Consider the following 15,679-nt stretch of genomic DNA (forward strand, 5'->3'; position numbering starts at 1 on the left):
TTCAATAGTCTTGTTTTTCAGTGTTGGCTGAGGGAGGTCAAGGACAGCTCGAAGATGCCTGCTTCTGTTTGTTTTCCTCTGTGTGATTAGTCAAGGCTGGACATGTGAAATTGTATGATTATTGGGGGGGAGGGGAGAATACTATTGCTCAATGGGAATAGATAAGCCAAACAGGAAATATTAAGATGCAATGATGCAATATTTCATCGATGTACAAAATTGGATATACTAAAGGTGAGTGTTGATTTGGGTAATCAGAGGGGAAATTTTAGTATTAAAGATATAGTTGGATGTGATCAAACTTGGGGAGAGGGAAAGGGATAATAATTATTTATTCTTTCAATAGGAGAATATCTGTAGTTCAGGGTTGAGCTATGGAATCCTTGGTGCTCTCTGAGCTTGGATGTTTGCTTGTGCAATTGTGCAAAGATGATGTTGTCTAATTTGGTAATGAAACGTCTACAAGCAAACAACCAAGCTCAGAGAACACCAAGAACTCCACAAGTTATTCTTTGTTTTGAATTATTGCATAAACTTACCCAGAAACCACAGAAGAATAAAGATGCAAAAAGCAAGATAAAAAAGCATAATAAAAACATTGTGAAGAGGAACTTTCAATAACACATCCCCTCCATTTTCCCCCAACTACTTACTGCTGCTTAAATATTTGTGCTAGGCTTGAACATGAACCATTAAAGGTGATTGCTTACATCTGTTTAAATTGATTCACAGTTATTTTTAATTAGTCTCTTACTCTTTTCCTAAAAACCATATCCCAAATGTCTAAATTCGTAATGTGTCATATAATAATTTATTTTAGGCACTGACTGACTTCAGAACAACTCTGGATGGCTCACATTTTTATTGACAAATAAAAATGCAATATGAATAAGGAAAGAAACAAGATAAATAAGAACAAGAAAAATAAAAAACAATCCAGCCAACAACACAGAAACATATACACAGACAACCCACAAGGGGCTGCAGCCATCCAAGCCCAGGGCCTGGGAGAAAATAGCATACTGTAAAATGTAGATTGATAGGTGGCTTTTTTACATAGTACATGACTGGTTCATATTGCAAGGCAGACATCTGATTGGACAGTAGGATTCTAGGGGTCAGTTGGACAGTTGGAAGCAGATGGAGAGATTGGCAAGATCAAAACCTAGCAAAAAAGTGAGTTCCCTCAAATGTACATAGGCATATCAGATCTGAGTATTGTTATTAGAACCCACCTTTTATACAAGATAGTATACCTAGTTTTGACTCTTTTCTCTACACGATAAGTCTATGAGTAGGTTGGGAGGACATATATTGATTGGATCAAGGTCACATGCTGCTTGTGTTTATACAATATTCTTAACCTGGTTACTAAATTAACCCATGTTTGAGGTTCAGACAATAAAATGAATTAATTATAAGTTAATTTAAAAAATGAATTTATACAACATACTAAGCCACAAAAGCAAAACAAGATTATCACTAACCAAATTTAGTATACAGTTCTAATAAAGCCACTATGTTCTTTAACTTCTCTGTAGGTTGCATGAACATACCCCGTGAGATTTTATTCATCACATCATAGTTAAAGAAATCATGGTTTACTGTGGTATATGAACCCACCTACTGTAACACATGGAAGAGACCACATTGGGGGTGGTTGTGCTGTACTGTCACTAATAAATTCACATCAGCAAAGATTTTCAGTGTTCCAGGGAACTAACCTTTCAGAATAAAACAATTTATAATATTGATCATAAGCATCAATATTTTTAAGTGAAACAAAAGTAGAAGTTTGGATTATGTTGCTTTGCTAACTTCCTTAGCTTGTCTATTTCATACAAGGCCTTCAGAATTACTAACTACTTAAAAAAAAACCTGCTTTCTTCACTTGCCCTTCAAGCACTGTTTGGGCAAAGCCAGCCCTGGACATATGGAGGGTCCATGTGAGAGACTCCATGCATATATTAAAATGATCCCTGGCCATTATCACTATCATCCTGGACTGAGCCTGCAGGCTGGATAGCACAAATAATTCACTTTTTCTGGCACAAAGTTTGATAGGTTAATTTAAAGGGTGAGGAAGAACTTACACAGAAGAGATTTTGGAAGACCATTATTTATCACAGAGGTAAACAAGCTATCTTTCCAAAAGCAAATGCACTCTTCTCCCCACCCCCTCTGCCCCTGCCCCACCACCTTTGGGCAGACCCTCCAGAGCACTTCCAGAAGTTACCAATGAATTGTAAATTATAATGCAACAGAAAGAAAGAAAGCATCTATATTTAAATGAATGTTAATGACTAAGTGTGAACTAAGGACTGTGATCCACAAAAGCTAATGAGGTTATAAATAATCTTTAAAATATTGTGAAAATCTTTGTTGTTTTTTTAGTAAGCTGATCTTTCATCTCTGCAACAGCAATTTGATCTGCGGTAATTTTCAGGGGCTCCTTTTAAACTAGCTAACTAACTAACTAACTAAATTTGTGCAGACTGTAAAATATTCCACTGGCTGAATTCTGCCTGTGAAGCTTCCATAGAAAAGCAGCCAGCCTGGTTTCTTTACTCTGACTATTTGCCAGTCCTTGGGATACCCATTGCTCTGTTTCCACTGAATCAGCAGTGCTAACTGCACAGAAATGGAGGGCTTCATGGCTGAATATAGAAGCAGCAACCTCATGTTGTCTGAAATGCTAAGGGCTGACATATTTGATATCCATTCATTTTCCAGTTACTGTCTTAACATAAAGTTTGAACATTACCTTCTTTTGCAGTTTTGGGAAGAAGATGTGGCCAAGCAGACCTTATAAAAAGAATGAGCATGGTTCACTTTTTTCACACCTGTCAGATTCCCTGATCAAGAGTGAAAATGGCCTTTTCTATAATGTTCCTCATGTACACCTGGGTTTTCACAGCATTATTTGTGGGAAATGATGGTAAGGACCAGAATCTCTTATAATTGCTACAGCTTTAAAAATTCTCTGTTTTTCTCATGAGCACATAAACAAATATAAATATACATGTACTGTATTTATGAAAAAAACCAATCTAATCTGGCTAGGGTATAGTGCTTCTGCTTGACCTTCCTGTTGATCAGAGATGATACTTTCCAGTATGGTCAATGTTCTGTTTTTTAATGTTAAATTTGATTTAAAGTAGTCCTAACGATTCTAGGAGAAAGGTGAAGCTTCTTTAAATAATTCCACAGATGTGCAAAACTTGCATCCCCATGAGCTCTGAGGCACCATTTAGAGACTTAATGGTCTCTAAATGGTCTCTACTAGGACTAAACAGTTCTGGTAGAAAAGCTTGGATACCACTGAAGCACCAAGTACCATGATATTCAGGAAGAGATTAGTGTTGGGAACAATTGAGTAACAATTGAGGGTCTTATAAACGTTTACATCTTTTTAGCAGCTGTGAAACTGGGAAAGCCAGGCCTGCTGCTCTGAGGACCCTCCTGCTCATTTTGCTGACCAAACTCAAGAACCTTTGCCCAAAGATGGCCTACAGACCTGTTTGCCTCAGAACTCCTTAGATCCCAAGGAGAAAGCTATAGAACTGATCTTTCCACTCTTTGTTCTTTTTACCACTGTTTCTCTTCAGAGTGGTTCTCTTTCTTTTCAGCACCACCTCCACCATGTGTCTTTCCATTTCTTTATGAGGGAAAATATTATCCGTCATGTACCACAGATGGTTCCGGCAAGGATCTGCTCTGGTGTGCACTAACTGACAACTATGATGAAAAACGCCTGTGGAAACAATGTGCTGTTACTGGTAAGAAGTGCAACAGTACAACTACACTACAACCAGCAGTTTTGGGATTAATGCAGCTTCCCAAACATGGGCTGTTCTTAAGTGTTGGGACTGCAGATACAAGCATTCCCCTTTCACATGTCTCCTCACTATGCTGGCTGAGAAATGCTGGACAGCTTAGTCCCTATGATCCGCCTTAAAAAAATTATTTACTACACCATTGACTGCGCCATTCTATGGCCAACTCCCATTCTCAGAGTTACACTGGAAAGTCTTTGAATTAATTTTGGCAATACTACCTGCTGCAATCAGTGCAAGGTGGAGCTGGACCATAGAAAATGGAAGAGAAACTTTTTTTTCACCTGCAACATACAGAGGTTTTTAGTGTTTTCTGTGAGATCTAGGAAATGTCTTCACATGACAACTTATGTGTGAATACTACTATCTTGCAAAACTTTATGACCTTGTACAATTTCTGCCATTATCTTTCATGTTGCTGATCCCTGCCCAAATTCTGTAATTTTGTGTCACATCTGCTTCATGGACTGCCTTGTGAATGATGGAATGTGATATTAACACAGGAATTATGGCTAGTGGGGAGGTGTAAAAGAAAAGCTACATATCATTTTCTATCAGCTACACTTCCTATAATGCTGGGCAATATGACCATCCTCAGAGCAGCCACAAGGCCTACTCATGCATATTCCAAAGCACATCTTTCAAATAATTTTTAAGGCATGCAGAATACTATTTTATATTACAGTATTTGCTAGAATCCCATGAGGATGATGGCATACTATCAATAATCAGTGTTAACAAGAGGCTTTATTTGATTTTATGGCATCCCACTTATACAGGCATAACATAGCTGGCCTGTAAAAATGCAAAGGATCACAAAATGTCAGCAAAGAGATGCAAGAAAATCCTTTCTGCTGCCATCTGCATTTTACAGCCCAAATATACCAAGTCTAATTTATATCTTACCTGGAAGAGGGGTAGTATTTGCAATTTTTTGTCCATTCTGCACAAGTGAGTTATGGGGGAGGCATTGTTGTTTCCAGGGCTTGTGGAAGCTTGGGAACTGTCATTTCTGAAGTGTTTTTTTTTCTTGTACTGTCCCATAGCAATTAGTAAGCAAGCATTGATTGACTTACAGTATTTCTGGCAGATGTGAAGAGAATCACAGGTTGACTTCAGATGGGTTTGCAAGGAATTGGGGAGTGGAAACAGTATAGGGTTGGGGTATCCTAAGAGGACATTTGCAATTAAATATGTATATTTATGTGTAATATGAAGCTATTTCTCTGATCTTTCCATTGACAATCTCAGTATTAGAAGAAAACCTTCTCTGCAATCCAAATTTCCTAGATTCCAACTCCCAGCAGTCCCAGACAGCACAGCCAATGTCATGGGACTGTGGGAATTGTAGTCTAAAATATCTGGACAGCTGTCATGATCACCGTTGCAATGCTTGTGACATCGCAACGGCTCACATGACAATGCAGGGAAATGGGTCCCTGGAGGATTAAGGGAAAAGGCAACTAGGTAACAAAAGAGAGCAACAGGTGCTGGAACAAAGTATCAACTCTAGCCAGGGGCACGGAATAGAAAGATACAATGTTGCAAAGAAAGCAATTGACAAGACCAGACCAAGAGGCGCACCCGAGCTGTCAAAAAAATTACGAACCTAATCGCCCAGCAATGAACCATCACCGGCCAGGGAAGCAATCAAGAAAACGCCCAGAGCACAGGAGGGGCTCCACGACCCCTCACCTACCGACGACGGAACCGGCGGGGCTCGGGGGCGCACCCGGAGTAAGAAGGGGTGGAGCGCTGACTGGCGCGGGCTATTTAAATCCCATTCCGGCGCGCTCCACTCACTCTCAGCTTTCTTAAAGGGCACACATACTGTTACTCGAATAAATCCAGAACCTAAGCCTACGCTAGCGTCTGTGTTTTTACTGGGTAGCAGGCAGAGCCTGACAACAGCCTCAGTTGCCCAGCCCTCTTCTAGATAAAGACAGCAATGTCTGTATGTATAATATGTATACATTGTTCTAATATGTATAGTATTTACATATTGCTCTTCTCTTTGTCTAGAGTATGGAGGCAATTCTGGAGGAAAACCCTGTGTCTTCCCCTTTGTTTACATGACCCATAGTTACTATACCTGCACAGGCAAATCTAGGTATAAAGGGCAGTTCTGGTGTTCTACAACTGGGAGCTATGATAAGGATAAGAAGTGGAGCTACTGTGCTGATACCAGTAAGTGACATGGAGGACTATTAGATTAGAAGCCATGGTTTATGGTAAATTACAGTCAAAGAGACCTTTTACCCAGAATACCCCTTTCTGGTTGTGCTGAGCATCAACAACTATTAGGAACTTGTATGTACAATAGAAAAGAAAAGATCAAAGGTACATTTAAATATTTTGGGAAGATAGAATTTTTTTATCAGTCATTCATTGGAGAGTTGTGCAGTGCAAAATGAAAGAGTAAAAGCCCTGATTCAGCCAAATTTTTCCCCACTGACCTCAAATTTTCCTTGAGTGATTTTATGGAACATAGGATATAACCTTGCATGCTGTTACCTGTAATTCAAAAGGACTTACTTCTGAGTAGATATGCAGAGGACTACACTTAACCCCCCCCCCTCACTGTATTAGATGATAGATGTGGCAAATGGTCATTCTCCTATTCTTCTCTTTCTTCCAGGACTTGATGCAAATTATCCTACTGGACCATGCATCTTTCCTTTTATCTTTGAAAATAAGCTTTACTCAACTTGTACAACAGATGGGAGATCTGATGGAAGGCTTTGGTGTTCTCTTTCAAGTAATTATGATAAGGAGCCTGTGTGGGCATACTGTGAGCCTTCAGGTAAGCAAAACCAAGAAAGAGCCAGACAAAGCATGGATGTAACTTGAGTTCAGCTCTTGTGAAAGCTGGACAAGGTGTGGGAAGAAGAGCAGTTTGATTAATGAGAAACAACTCATTTCATGGCTGGAAGGCTTATAGGAGGCAACCTAGTGCTTTCAGATGTAAAGCTGCCAATTATCCTAGCTGGTATAGCTGATAACAATAGACCCTGGGAGTTGTAGTCCAAAAAATAGCTATTGGTTGCCATATAGCCTCTCCATTATTAAACCTTCCTTCTTCATGTGCTTTTGTACCAGTGGCTACTGTTTTTTTATGGCTGCTTTTCTATGTAGGGGAAAATTTGAGGGATCCAACTTTGGACCTAACTCATATATATTATTTAAATAAACAGCACTGCAAACTCAAGAGAAAGCAATCAGGTGCTTGTAATTCTCAGCTGCACTAAGGTAACAAAAACACTAACAAGATAAGTGAAAGTGTTAACCACCAGAATGCAAGCTGGCTGCTGTCATGAGTAAGGATGGCAAGCAGGGGGCTCCCATCCAGACTGTCAAGCGCGTGCGTAGCACTGATGAATTGTTCAGCCATTCAAAGAGACACAGATCGGGACCGCCTTAACCCTTGGGGGTTATATGGCTGGGTTTTCCCCACGCTTCTTCAGTTTGTTAGGATTCCTGTTAAGTACTAGCAATAAATATTAGAGACCAGTTCCTTGTCTCAGTGTGTTTCCTGGTTGTTAGGACAGCTGCAAAGGATTAAGAGTTAGCACTGGGAATTCAGGGTTAACCTTATCAATTAGAGTGATTCCATTATGGCCTATCTCATAATTAATGAATGCCTGTAATTGTAATGTGAGCAATTAAATAAAGATATTATCTGCATAAGTCTATAAAGAAGGTTTGCAACCCCACCCCTCTTTGGACTTCTGTTTTCTAGCCTTGGGTACTGAACCTGTCGATAAATCAATCTGTACTTCAATGTTATTGTATCCTGATTCCAGTTCAAAAATACCCCTTGGGAAAATGCTCCTTCAGTACTGTGTTCTTCACTTCTATGCCCCAAAACAGCAATGTGGTTTCTAATCCTATTATTTGCATTACATGCTATTTTGCTCCTAATTTATATTATCTATAGAATCTGATCATTTCCTCTTATATCTGACAAGGATATTTCTGACTACAGAACAAAGTTAATCCCTGTTCATCCTTAATGCTCACATCAACCCTTTCTTTATGTTGCTTCAATCACTGCTTCTTCTTCTTTGCTGGGTTTCCTCTCTAGATCCTGCCCCTTGCAGTTTTCCCTTCATATACAGAAACAAATCCTACTACTCCTGCACCACAGATGGGAGTTTTTATGATCAGCTATGGTGTGGCATAACCCCAAACTATGATAAGGACAGCAAATGGAAACCATGTTCCCTTCAAGGTAAGGGGATGGGTCTGCTTGGGGAGGGGTGGAGGAGTGATGACAGAGCTCTCAGGATATTTGAAAATTTCTTTCGAAGATCTCTCTTTAGTATTTTGAGCTTATTTACTGTGCCAGAAGTGATGAGGAATGCTACTGCTGATGTTTCCTGTTACATGTTTTTCTATCACACTGAAGCCTCCGTGGCTTTCCAAATTTCTCAAGCTGAAAAAGCCCCATCAGAGGAGTTCCTTCCTGAGGTCTTTCCATTGAATTTATTGGAAGAGCAGAACACTGCGGAGGCAGGAAATCACCAGATAGAGACACTGACAGACACACCCACACAAACACACAGATACACACACACATACAATGAAAGGCATGACATTTATAGTTCTTAAACTTATACAGACTTTGGTCATCTTGCCATAAATTAAATGAAAAAAAAATTCCATCCATGAAAATTACTCCAAAATTCTTTTCTCATTTGAAAGAAAAATCTAAAGCAAATTTTCTTTTATCAAATGGGAAGATAGGAAAAAATGCAGGGAGACGTTCCATCTTTTGTTCTTGATGAGATAGCACTTCCCCAAACTGGTATGCAATTTGGGGTTCCTCCTAGGCTTGCAACTCCTGCTTAAAGAGAAGGTGGCAGACATAACCAGGAGGGCCTGTGTCCACATCCATCTTGTGCACTGATTGCATCCATTTCTGGACTGGGAGGCACTGCTTATGGTCACTCATGCCTTGGTCACCTCTCAGTTGGATTACTGCAATGCACTATACATGGGCTGCCCTTAAAGACCACTTGGAAGCTGCAACTGGTCCAGAATCCAGTGGTACAAGTCATTATGGGTATACTTCTGTATGCCCATGTTACCCCACTCTTCCATGAGTTCCAGTGGCTTTCAATAGGTTTCTGGATGCAATTCAAGGTGCTAGTTTCTCCTACAAAGCCCTTAATAGCATAGGAATGAATTATTTGTGGGACCATCTGTCTCTAATTATTTTTGCCCATCCCACCAGATCTGTCTGAGTGGGCATACTCCAGGTCCTATATATTAAACAATGACATCTGGCAGGACCCAAGAAGTGTGCCTCTGGAACCACCTATCCTCCCGCCTCAGATTTGTATGGCCCCAACCCTGCCTGCTTTTTGCAAAGTGTTTTTTTAATAGTAATTTTATTAAAGATTACAATTACTACAATAAAAACTAATAGAAACTAAAGAATAAAAAGAAAAAAGTAAAAGTTGCAGAAAAGAAAGAAGAAAAAAGGAAGAGAAAAATTAGAAAGAAATAGAAAAGAAAGAAAAAATAAGAATATAGTAAAGAAAAAGGAAAAAATATATATAAAGAAGTGACTTTCCTCTTCATCACAAGTATAAACAATTTTAGTAACTTATCAACTTATCTTAAAATACAACAAATGATCTCTTCATCCCATATCCCATCTCTTAGGTAAAGGTAAAGGTTTCCCTTGACGTAAAGTCCAGTCGAGTCCGACTCTAGGGGGCGGTGCTCATCTCCGTTTCTAAGCCTTGGAGCCGGCGTTGTCCATAGGACACTTCCGGGTCATGTGGCCAGCATGACTCACGGAACGCCGTTACCTTCCCGCCGAAGCGGTACCAATTAATCTACTCACATTTGCATGTTTTCGAACTGCTTGGTGTGCAGGAGCTGGGATTAACAACGGGAGCTCACCCCGCCGCGCGGTTTCGAACCGCCGACCTTCCGATCGACAGCTCAGCGGTTTAACCCGCAGCGCCACCATGTCCCTTCATCCCATCTCTTACCTATAAACAAATCCATAAAGCCTCATCATTTCAGTCCTAATGTCAACAAAAGTCCATTAAGGTTTTTTTTTAAAAAAATCTGTTCAATCGTGTCCGATTCTTGGAGACTGCCTGGACAAGTCCCTGCTGTTTTCTTGGCAAGTTTTTTCAGAAGTGTATTTCCATTACTTCCTTCCTAGGGCTGAGAGAGAGTGGCCCAAGGTCACCCAGCTGGCTTTGTGCCTAAGGTGGAACTAGAACTCCTGGTCTCCTGGTTTCTAACCTGATGCCTTAGCCACTACACCAAACTGGCTTCCATATATATATTTTAACCTTGATCAAATCAACCAACTTTATATTCCTTCCTTTTACTTCTAACAATCTTGAACTTTAGTCCCTTCAAATAATGTCCTAGAACTTGATTTCTTTTCATATTTTCTTTGCCCCTTCTCACAAAATTCTTCAAAACTTTAACAAGCCTCTTTTGTAAATCCAATATAGGAAAATTATCCAGGTCACTCTCTTGGTTTGTTGTTTGTATATCCCTTTTAATTATTAAGACATCAGTTGGTTTCTTTTGTATGTCCAGTGTAACATCTTTTTCTATGTCATTCTTGTAGCCTATCATTTTTAAATCCACTTCCAAGTCAGTCTCAATCTTGTCAGGTAGAACTTGTTCCTCTTCCATAACATCTTTTAAACACAGTCTGTCTATAGAAGCAGACACTATTAATATTAACTTCTGGGTCCATTGTTAAAAAATATCCTTCAATATGTCCAATGTTAAAATATTTTGCTTCATTCTGTAATTGTAAGTCAAGTTTGAGGGCTCTTCTTTAATTGTAATTTTTAGTTTCCTCTAGTTCCCTCTTGTGTCTAATTTTTAAAGTCTTATCTTACTACGGTTTTTTTTTTAAAAATCAAAACAAAAGCATTTTCTCATGGGAAGGATTCTTTAGAATTAATTCCAAAATCTTATTTCAAATTTATCTGGACCCTTAGTCCATTTATAACTTTCTAAAGTCAAAGTTTTAATCACCGTTTTGCTGTTTATCCCCCCCCCCCAATTTTTTTAAAATTCTTAATCCTGTAGTTAAGACTTCTTTCACTACAGATTGAAGGAAACTCACCCAGTGCTGTCAAACTTGTCAATCCAAAGGTTCCTAATAGCTGAAAAGCCATTAACAAGCATGAAAGTGATTAGAAAAGGAAGTATGTGAACTTACTGTCCTTTTAAAGGTGCCAACCACAGTTTGAGCAAGATGGTTATACCTTATCTCCCAGAGCTCTAAACCCATGTGAGACTGCTGTTTTGCAGTCTCCTCACAAGGAGCAACTGTCTGGAGCACTTGTGGGCAATCTCAAGTCCTTCCCTTGTCCGGAGACGAATTATTGAAGAGCTGGTCTACTTGCCGGTTCTTCATTCTGCCGTGGTCGTCTTCAGTCTGCTATTTCTTCCCTGGAAGCCCTGCTTTTTGAAAAGTTAACACTCTGAGCTGGATGTTCTCCTGGGCAGGGGGCCAGGATGTCAGGTGGCCTGTTTTATGTGTTTCTTGGGTTTGTTGGAGATGGATTATGAGCCTCAAGCACGCCTTTATAGTTATACTGTTTTTTGCTGTTCATTTGTTGTTTGTTGTGATTTTTTAATCAATTAGTCATCTGGAGTCACAAGTATAAGTTGGGTGGCCATATGAATTGACATAATAAACAAATAATTTTTCCTGTAATCCCTTCCCCAAACTGGCAAGTAATGTAGGCCTTGTCTCCTTTGGTGAGGTCACTGCATCGTAAGCCAAGTACTCTTCAGTTCTTGGAGCTTCATTAAAATATGAAGATGCTCCAATGTGATGCTCTGTGACCCAAAATGGAGTCCCAACCCAGTGTAGTCCAGAGTTCTAAGTTCTTGCTTTGTTTCCTTTTCTTGGACAACTGAACCAAACTCTCTTCCAATTTTGTTTTTGTCCTCCCTACATTCTACAGAACATGGTGGGAACTCCAATGGCCAGTCTTGTGTCTTCCCTTTCAACTACAAAGGTGAGATAATTACCACTTGCGTTGATGAGGATGAGAAGAATGAGAAGAATGGGAGATTCTGGTGTGCCACTACAGAGAACTTTGATGTGGACATGAAATGGAGCTTCTGTGCTGATACACGTTTGAAAAAGAAAAAAGGCAGGTAGCTCCGAGATGCCCAGATGGTGATAAATGGTTGGGTTCAGGCCCACGGTATAATTTTATTTATATTTACTTGGAAGTAAGCAGCCTTGAGGCTCATTCTTAAGTCAAAGGGCTATTGGTTTGGAGAAATAATTTCCTCACCCTCATTGACACTAGTGAGTGATTTCCCTGAAGTGAAAATACATGTTCCCAAGTGAAAATACATGTTCCCATTTCTTACCTAAGAGATGGGAACTTTATGCATCTGCATTCTCTCTTCCCACCAAGTGTGAGCCAAATAATTACCCTTCACCTCCACTATATCCATTTAAAGCGTTATCCACATTTAAGAATTGCTCCTACTAAATCCCAGACCCTTACACAGACACATTTAGTCTGATATTCTGAGATAGCAGATGAACAAAAAGCAAAACCAAGAAGGAACAGCAACAGTGGGACCCCCTGTATGGCAAGAACTTAGATCTATGCCAAATGCTGCCAGCCCCTGATGCTGGCTTGGCTGCTAGGCACTGCAAGCCCTAAGTGAATCCTTGTGCCTTCGGGTAGTTTCAGCTTTAGCGCCACCACTTCCTGCCATTTGCTACTGATACCACAAAGGAGAAATACAAAATTCCGTGAGTATTAATTACCATTTAGTATGTCAGTGTTACAAGCATAAGATTATTTAACTTTTCATCCACAATTCACATCAAAGTATTAGTTATATGATATAGTTTCAATCTTGAACTAATTAATATTAAGATCTCCACTGTATTATTACTTTGTGTGTGTGTATTTATATGTATTTACTGTATTTCCTTATGATAAAAGGAAATAGAAGATACACAAAGCAAATTTAACACAGCCTGAATTTTAAATGCACATTGCTTGTTTCTTGTTATGACCATGGGAAAAAAAATCACCAAGGGGTCATATATTCCAAAAAGTAGAGCTGTCAGCACTTTGGATTTGAAGGCTAAAAGGGCTTAAAGAGCTTTTGGGGCACAAAACACCTACCCGCATTTCCTTAAAGCAGCCACGTGTTTCCCCAAGATTGCACCATTGTCTTGGGCAGCTGCTGTAAGATTCTGGAAAAAAAGATGTTTTAAGGAGCTGCAGATGGGAGCTACATTTGTGCCCCCTATGGCCCACAGTACCTTGTTGCCATCAAGGATTGTACAGCTCTAACTGAATATAGCATGACTGGAACTGTATTCCTCTGCTTTTAGAATTTGAATCTCATGCTTTTTCCTCTTTTTCTCCTGCACACATTTATCTCCAATTATTTTCCAAGAAGATAAGGAATCAAAAGAGCCCTGTGTTTTTCCTTTTGCCTACAAAAAGAAGATTTACTCAGCCTGTACAACAGATGGGACTACAAGCTGGAAACTCTGGTGCTCCCTCACCAGCAATTATGATACAGATCACAAGTGGAGATACTGTGAGCCTTCAGGTAAGAACAGGAGCTGGTGAGAGCAAAGGGCTTAGATGAAGACTGGGAGGACAGATTTATAACTGCTTTTTGTCTTTATCATTTGCTCACTTCCCCAATTGGGACAGTTTTGTTTCTATGCTTTTCCTTTCTCCTTTCTCTCCTTTTCACACACATTTTATTTTAAATTTAACAGATTTACCAAGTGAAGATCCGTAGCAGCCATGAAGACTGAAACAAGCAGCAAATACTCTGCCAGTTAGGTGGATGTTAAAGCATTCCTTATTCTTTTTTATAAGAATGTAAGAAGAGTCCTGCTGGATTGACTAACAGGCCATCCAGTCCAGCAGTCTGTGTCACACGATAGCCAGTCAAATATATCCAGAAAACTCCCAGCCTTGGCAAAGGGTAAAAGTTCTTAGCAGCTGGTATTTAAAGTATTAAGCTGCCTGAGATTCAGCGGGCAATCAAACAGCCCATCAAACTGATGGCCATTGATAGCTGGTCCTCCATGAATTTTTCTAGTCCCTATAAAAACTACTTAACTGGTAACAAATTCCTGTAGCAAATCCCACTGTTTAGCTATATATTATGTAAGAAGTATTTCTTTTGATTGGTCCTGAATCTTCATGCATTTGGATGAACCCAAGCTCTAACATGGGTAGACAAGGAGAAAAACATCTAGATTTCCACAGTTTCTCTAGCATGTGTGATTTTTATATACCTCTCTCCAGTCTCTTCTTTTCTCCAAGCTAAAAACCCTAATTGCCATAGACATTCCTAATCCTACAATTTTGGCTTGCACATTGCCTTCTGAATAAGGGCCATTCAAAAATTCCCTCCCACTTGTACCTCTACTGTATAAAAGGGAAAACTGAGGCAGAACTTGTTAGTCCATCCTGGTACCACCCACCTCCCAGCCCTATCTTATGTGTAGGTGGCTGATGTAAGGACAGTCTAGGAAATACAGAAATGTGTGCACATACTTCAGAAATGGTGCTGTGGGCAGAAGGGGTGCACAATGTTAGGGGAGGGGCAAGTAGGCAGGGTCCCTCTTCTTTTCCACAGGGAAGTGACTTTTTGAAAAATGGTGGTAGAACTCTAGGATCACCTTTAAGAATGCCATGTTCTTAGTGCTTCAGTACAGAAGGAATGGGAAGAAACAAGTAAGGGAAGAACCTTTCTTATTGGCTTTACCAGGAATCAGTCTCAGAAAGCCATTTTTTATAAACCAAAAACCAAAACCCCAACTCCACCAAACCAAACCAAACCATAAAAACAAAAAGCTTGTTTTCTGCACTCTGAGCCTAACTCTGATATTTAAACATTTCTATGCTCCCATGAATGAAAAGCCACATATTTAAATGCTTCTCTCCAAAGGCATCCTGTTCCATTTCCCGCTACCCATTTTTTCCCCAGTTACTTGGGGGTAACCAGAGCACTATGCTAAAAGCTTGTCAGGAAAGCTTTCAACACTGGCTGCACCCCAACTCCCAAGAATCCTGGTGAAAATATCTTCCCAGGTTGCCCATCTTCATAATATGCACATCTGGTATTAATGATGTATCCTAAAACTTCTTTTACTTGCAAGATGGAACTTTGCCATTTGGGGTGCGTATGGGATAGATCAGTAGCCTTTTGGGTCGCTCACTTAGGGTTAGGTTAACCCTATCGGTCCTCTCCATTATCTACCAGATGTGACAGTGCACATGAGTGTGATTGAACAATTTGCCTCTGTTTCCAGATTACAAAGCCATTCAACCAATATATTGGACATCTGTGATTTCTACTACTGTGTGTTATTTTTGCAGTAGGATTTAACCCATCGTCTTCTGGTTCTAGTGTACTTTCATTGATACCACAAGTAAAATGAAGTCATTTTGAACCTACTGGTCTATATTTCACTTGGCCCTTGATCTCTGTGGATGATTCACTTCAGCACTAATGACATTTTGTCTCCCAGCTTTTAGTTATGTGAAGAATAGTGTTTAAATTAGATTGAACACTGCTTTGTCTGAGCATGGGGATTTGAGTTAGACCAAGACTGTGGTTAATTCATTTTCTGGCTTCACTCATAAAATAGACATAGCTCTTAAAATTAAACTCTTGATATTTAATAACTAAGTTTTGATGTGGTTGTATGGCTGTGTGTCTTCTATGTATCTGTTTCATCCCTTAATGTTTCACTTAGGTTTTTTTTTTAAACCAGCACATTGTTAGTTATCTACTTATTTTAAAAAACATACCAAGTTTCTAATCCTTTGATTGTG

The 15,679-nt window shown here is 39.6% G+C and overlaps 1 protein-coding gene across 1 annotated transcript; it reads left to right on the forward strand.

Moving 5' to 3' along the window:
* The first annotated feature begins 2,782 nt into the window (after positions 1-2,782).
* LOC134495490 (epididymal sperm-binding protein 1-like) lies at positions 2,783-15,188 on the forward strand. The gene is made up of 9 exons (XM_063300982.1): positions 2,783-2,938; positions 3,630-3,779; positions 5,859-6,023; positions 6,475-6,639; positions 7,921-8,067; positions 11,801-11,992; positions 13,275-13,430; positions 13,606-13,672; positions 15,154-15,188. Exons 1-8 carry the CDS (start codon positions 2,872-2,874, stop codon positions 13,626-13,628), a joined length of 1,065 nt encoding a protein of 354 aa, XP_063157052.1. The 5' UTR covers positions 2,783-2,871; the 3' UTR covers positions 13,629-13,672; positions 15,154-15,188.
* Positions 15,189-15,679: the final 491 nt, after the last annotated feature.

The sequence above is a fragment of the Candoia aspera genome, chromosome 4 (assembly GCF_035149785.1).
Source record: "Candoia aspera isolate rCanAsp1 chromosome 4, rCanAsp1.hap2, whole genome shotgun sequence".
Classification (NCBI taxonomy): Eukaryota; Metazoa; Chordata; class Lepidosauria; order Squamata; family Boidae; genus Candoia; species Candoia aspera.

Excerpts from the sequence above, each read along its gene's own strand:
- LOC134495490 (XM_063300982.1), top strand. The coding sequence starts at position 2,872 with ATGGCCTTTTCTATAATGTTCCTCATGTACACCTGGGTTTTCACAGCA. Across the intron at positions 2,939-3,629 it reads ATTATTTGTGGGAAATGATG|CACCACCTCCACCATGTGTC; the intron begins GTAAGGACCAGA and ends CTTTCTTTTCAG. Across the intron at positions 6,024-6,474 it reads GAGCTACTGTGCTGATACCA|GACTTGATGCAAATTATCCT; the intron begins GTAAGTGACATG and ends TCTTTCTTCCAG.